General features: G+C 32.3%; 1 protein-coding gene across 1 annotated transcript; it reads left to right on the top strand.

Annotated features, from left to right (window-relative positions):
* The first annotated feature begins 3,650 nt into the window (after positions 1–3,650).
* Positions 3,651–5,430, top strand: LOC149241782 (xyloglucan endotransglucosylase/hydrolase protein 24-like). The gene is made up of 4 exons (XM_089367589.1): positions 3,651–3,859; positions 4,103–4,203; positions 4,328–4,521; positions 4,870–5,430. Exons 1-4 carry the CDS (start codon positions 3,697–3,699, stop codon positions 5,303–5,305), a joined length of 894 nt encoding a protein of 297 aa, XP_089223715.1. The 5' UTR covers positions 3,651–3,696; the 3' UTR covers positions 5,306–5,430.
* The last annotated feature ends 642 nt before the right edge of the window (positions 5,431–6,072 follow it).

Here is a 6,072-nt window from a genome sequence, read left to right as displayed (position 1 = left end):
ATATATTATGAGTTTATATTAAGTGTGTTGGACTTGATATTCACTCTAAATGCCTTGTGAGCCCTAAAATGCACCAAATTATGCTATATATACAAAGAATATACCACGTTGCATATTCATGATGTGACTGCCAGCGTACATTTTTATGGGTTCACATGACATAATAGATTCATTGACTGTAAAGTGTCAAATTGCATATTATTTTTAGCTTCAAAATGTTTTGAGAAGGGTTTGGATATTATGCATGCTTTGATCTAATATTCATTCGATTTTATGATGTATGATAATATGGGTTTGACTTCAGAAGCATTGAAACTAGCTTTTAATATCTTGTGAAGCATGTACTAATGATATTATTTGGTAAAATTTGAGAACTTTGTTTTCAGTGTTCACCACCATGATTTATGATGAATATATTTGATGTAGATAGGTAGATTAGTGTAGAAAATATTATTAAGGTATTGTTACTAATATTTATTGGGAAGAATTTATGTGGAATCTCAACCACCTCTTTTATGCTACAACGAGAGGGAGGGAGCGAATGAAGCAAATCATTTTTTTTGGATTCCAAAAAAAAAAACAATTATTTAATGACATGCATCATTGTAACATAAAATATATTCAAGCTATTGATACCTGAAAAAAAGCATGATTGTAAGTTAAACATGAATTCAAAATAGAAAATGGTTAGATCTTAATCTTTCTTCAGGTCTTGATAAATTTTGGGGCCATTGTTTTAAAACCAAGGTGAGGTGTGGTCTTTTGATGTAAAAAAATAGTATTTTCATTGCAGTGCTTATGGACCACACTTGCTTGATTTTCAAGATAAAATGGTTTAAATGTTGTTGAATGATCTCTACATTATTTTCAACTACATGACATGGGTTAGATTTTCTAAAGAAGAATTTGTTGGATTAAAACAAGAACATGGCAAACACCATGGAGATTAGTGGTAAAGAGCAATGTGATCTTTTGAATAGTTTCAAGGATCATGAAGGAAATAATACATAGGTGAGTCAACAGTCAAAAGAGAAACACAGAAAATTTTCTCTAGAAGAGTTGTAGTTGATGTTATTCTTGGGTTCAATTTCCAGATTGGAGATATGTGTAGTTTTATTCAAGGGTAGATCTTAATTCCCATAGAAATTCAAAATTTATTTAAAATATTGTTATAGTCCTTTGTAGACACATGTTTCAAACTATAAAAAATTTGCTTTGTACTAATTAAGCTTGTCTATAGAAAGAGGAAGTGATCAAGAAGAAATATGGAGGTATTATACCAAATGACCTTTGATTTCAAAGGTAGCAAATCACGATCTATTTCTTTATTTGTGAGGCATTCATGTTGTCATAATCAGACAACTTTAACTTCAACATAGGCCTCATGATTTGTAAGGCTCAAGGAAGCACTATAGTAAGATTTCATTGTAGCATGGTCCTTTCCTTTTGTTGATATTTTTTTGTCTTTCAACAGCTATCAAAGAAGCATTAATTAATGTTATAAGCTATTGCCTTACGAAGTTTCCTTTGCAACATCTGGTGCAATTGCTAGTTTTACTACATTGGATTGTAATATCAACAACAAATCGAGTGACCATAATGAGGTTGGGATTATTGACATTTTGTTTTTAATTAAAATTAATTGAACATGCATATTCATTTTTATTTTTTTATTACAGTAGACATTGAATTTCTATTTAGAATTTTATTTTTTATTATAATTTATTTTTATTATAAGAGAGACCCATATCAACTTCACATTGAGCATGGACATAATCCACACATATCCCGTGTAATATGCCTTTCCGTGCAATTATAGTTTAAATGAAATAAATTTAATGATTAGGAAACTTCTTATTTAAAAAAAAAGGTGTATTCTTAATTCAAGAGAAGAAATTGTATATATATACACACGCAAAAAGTAAAATAATATAAATTAAATGGTTGGTAAATTCTCAATCCATAGTGATAATCAAAACACTTATTTTCTTACATATCTCACATTGTTAAAATTAAAAAATCATAAAAATAACTAAATTGTAATTTTATTTTAAATTATTATTATTATTGTCAATGAGAAAAATAATTAATATATAAATTAAACATATATATAAACAAGATTGTTAATCATAACCATTCATTTTCACTTTGTCATGGAGATTCTTAATTTATAAAAAGGTTTTGTTACAATGCTATGAGCCAATACCATGCTTTATCTATATCACAAGTCAACAAAACCATAATTCATTTGACACTTGTTCATAAAATATATATATTTTTAATTAATTAATATAATTAAAAAGACAAAAAAACAGAACTACTTTGGAAATGAATCTTTACAATTAATTTATGAATACTATTAAAAATATTACATAAAATTTATGAATATTATTAAAAATATTTTAAAATATTAAATAAAAATCACATCCTTAAGATTTAATTAATAATTATTAATTAAATTAAATCTTTAAAAATGGAGTCGGCTAACTAGGCGGAGGAATTGCCGCCAAAAGTAGTTGGATCCGTGGAAAAAAATTTAAAACAATCTTGTAGAGGCAGTGTTTGAATTGTGTTTTTGATGGTGGAAATGGATTCAACACCATCAAAAACATCTAGGACACCTAAAATTTTGAAGTTTAACAACTATGACTTGGATTTACAAAAATCCTTGCCAAATTTTCTTTAAATTTAATCGGAATTCTTTCCAAGTAACTCTTCCTCATTAAACTAAGCTATTTAAAATCTTTATTCCAAAACAAAAATTTAATAATAATAATAATTTAATATTTATGCGACTAGCAATACGCATATTCAAAGCCGAGTACATGTTTCAGGCTACTGAAAATGTTTACACTTTATACTTTCTGAATGCGTTGTGGGTCATATTTAAAAAGTTTTTCAATCATTTTTGAAAAACTTCTAGTGGCCAGTGATGAAGTTAGGTGGACTGGAACATCTTTGGTTCCAGATCTGATCGTATATGGCATAGTTATAAGACATTAATTATTTTATTTCAAGTTGATTCGGTGAAAGCAGGAGAAACCCTACGGTCAATAAAGCTACATTTCATTCAAAAACTTGGATAAACTAAAATGTAACTTCAAATTCAAATATGGCCACTGTATTTTAACATGATCCTTTTCCCGCGTGATATCAAACTGGTTAAATTTTTTTGCAGAAGCACATGAGCACGACAAAAGAAACAGAAGAACGGTGCAGCAGCTTTGGAATTAAAGGGATTATCTGTGTGCCGACCTGCCACTTTTAAGCATAGGAAATGGAGAGAAATTTATTGTTTTATTGCTTAAACAATGCTGGCCAATAGTGGATTTTCATTTTCATGTATTGGGTTACACGTCGGGAAAGCATTCAAATAATGCCCGACTCTGAAGGATCACAGAGGATGCGAGAGTCGCTGGAAAGCATTCAATTTTCCAATTGGAACCCACTTGCTTTAAAAGTTCTCCACAGTAAACAAAAGGCTGCAGAAAGCGCGAGAGAATCACCACATTCTGCTGATCAGGTTGCAGGTGCATGCATGAGTATCTCCTCTTCTCTGCTTCGTTATCCTAATCTTCACAAGATCAGTATCTATAAATCAGACTTCGAATCCCAGGCCTTCATCTGTATTTACAGCAAGTAGAACTCCTCATTGCCTTGCCTCCGATAGTGACCGCATACTAAACTTCATTGGTGATGGCAAATTTCACCACGCTCTTGTATGCAGTTGCTGCAGCGCTGTTTTTTTCATGTGTTTCAGCGAATTTCTATGATGATTTTGATGTCACATGGGGAAATGATCATGCGAAGATACTTGACAATGGGCGCGAGATACAGCTCTCCCTGGACAAGTCATCAGGTGGAAGTCAATAATTCATTTTGTGAACATTTGGATACAGTACGGTGTTTTAATTTAAGTTAAAATCAGGCTAGATTTATGTTAATCTAAGTTTTATAAAGAAAATACATACTCTTATTCTTAAGCAAGAACATAATCTGGAGCGCCTCTAGTCTCAATGATTGGTGTACATAAAGAAAATACATGCTCTTATTCTTAAGCAAGAACATAATCTGACATCATTAAGTTGTAATTAACCCGTAGGTTCTGCTTTGCAATCCAAGAACGAGTACCTGTTTGGAAAATTTGACATGAAAATCAAGTTGGTGCCTGGAAATTCTGCTGGTACAGTTACTACCTTCTATGTAAGTTAACACGTTGAACTTCAGCTCCCAATAAAAGTTTTCTGTTTTTTTTTGGGTTCAAATAAAAACTTGTTCATTTATCTCAGGATCTTACGTTTGTGCTGATTGCATTCTACCGTTACAGCTTTCCTCTCAGTTTTCTAACCATGACGAAATAGATTTTGAATTCCTGGGGAATCTTTCTGGTGATCCTTATGTTTTGCATACGAATATCTATTCCAATGGACTCGGCAACAGAGAGCAACAGTTCTACTTGTGGTTCGACCCCACAAAAGCTTTTCACACCTACACAATTGTCTGGAACCCCAGACAAATAATGTAAGTGTTTATATGATTCTTTTTCCTTATTTTTTTAGGAGTCTTCTATGGAGGCGGATGAATTGTCAGTGGTGGGAATCTAGGTAAAAAAATTTCAAAAAATCTTGTAGAATCAGTATTTGAATCATGTTTTTGATAGTGGAAAATGGTTAGCACCATCAAAATTTTTTAGGGCACCTAGAATTATTTAACATTAGATTTTTGATCCCTTTTCAAAATATTCCATAACTTTCTGAGAAAAAAAACATAACTGTTAGAGTAGTGCATTTTGTTTTGTGTTTTTCGTTTTGGGGTAATGCATGCTCAAGCTCAGAAGTTCTCTGACTTCCATAATTCATTCTGCTCTAGATTCTTGGTGGATGGTACTGCGATTAGGGTATTTCCTAACAGTGAGGACTTGGGTGTACCATATCCGAATAAACAAACAATGAGAATCTACTCCAGCCTTTGGGATGGAGACGATTGGGCTACCAGAGGTGGTTTGGTCAAGACTGATTGGGATAAAGCTCCCTTCGTCGCGTCTTATCGCAACTTCAAAGTAGAGGTCTGCAAAGCTAAGAAAAACGTCTCCTCTTGTTTTATTTCTTCTAAGCAGCAATGGTGGAATCAAGTTACACAAAGTTTGAATTCCACACAAGAGAAGAGTATTGGCTGGGTGCAACAGAACTACATGATTTACAATTACTGCACTGACGCCGAGAGGTTTCCGCAGGGTTTCCCTGCAGAATGCACGAGACAGAATTTGACATCCAATGGGGCCCTTGCCATTGATGTTTCTGGATGAAATTTTTGGATACTTGAGCTGTTGTTCCAGTCCATCTTGTCTAAGCATTCTTCTGACTGAGTTGTTTCGTTTTGCAAAAAAATCTTTCACCAGCCTACTGTTCTTCTTCATCATTGTTATAGATAAGCAACTTCTTTGTCTTATGGCACGGTGGCTGGTTCACCAGTTTTTGTTTTTTCATTTTCTACATTGCCAAACTTTTAGCTGGCTGGATCTCCTCAGTAACATCCAAAAAAAAATGGGTACACGAACTCACTATATCTTATGCACAACAGAGAGCAAAATTTGATGTGTAATTCTGTCTAATTCAAAGGAAGCAATCTCACAAATGTGTACGCTAACGACGTACAGAAACTCGTTATATCCCAGGCACAACAGCGCAATTATTGATGTCGATTTCAAAGAAAGTAATCTCACAATATTTAATTAACTACAGAGAGTAGTTTAACGTTATTGATGTCGATTTCAAAGAAAGTAATCTCACAATATTTAATTAACTACAGAGAGTAGTTTAATGATGACACATTTTAACCGGAAAGTAGTGGAAATCTCTATAAAGATTTTGATAAAATTTGGCAAAGGTTTTGATAAAACTGGGCTACAGCGCTAGAACTTCAGGATTTTGAGTATCTATAGCTTCAATATTTTGAGTATTCAGAATTTTTTTATAATATTGAATCTATTTTTTTTATAAAAAAAATTAATCAAATTTATTTTTTAATAGCTATATCAGCAATGTTGTTCTGCTCCTTGAAGATGTGCTTGTA

This window comes from Pinus tabuliformis, chromosome 8, assembly GCF_031772625.1.
Source record: "Pinus tabuliformis cultivar Carrire ecotype Pingquan chromosome 8, CPIR1, whole genome shotgun sequence".
Lineage (NCBI taxonomy): Eukaryota > Viridiplantae > Streptophyta > Pinopsida > Pinales > Pinaceae > Pinus > Pinus tabuliformis.
Note: the sequence above shows the minus strand (reverse complement) of the source record. Positions and strands in the feature narration are given on the sequence as shown.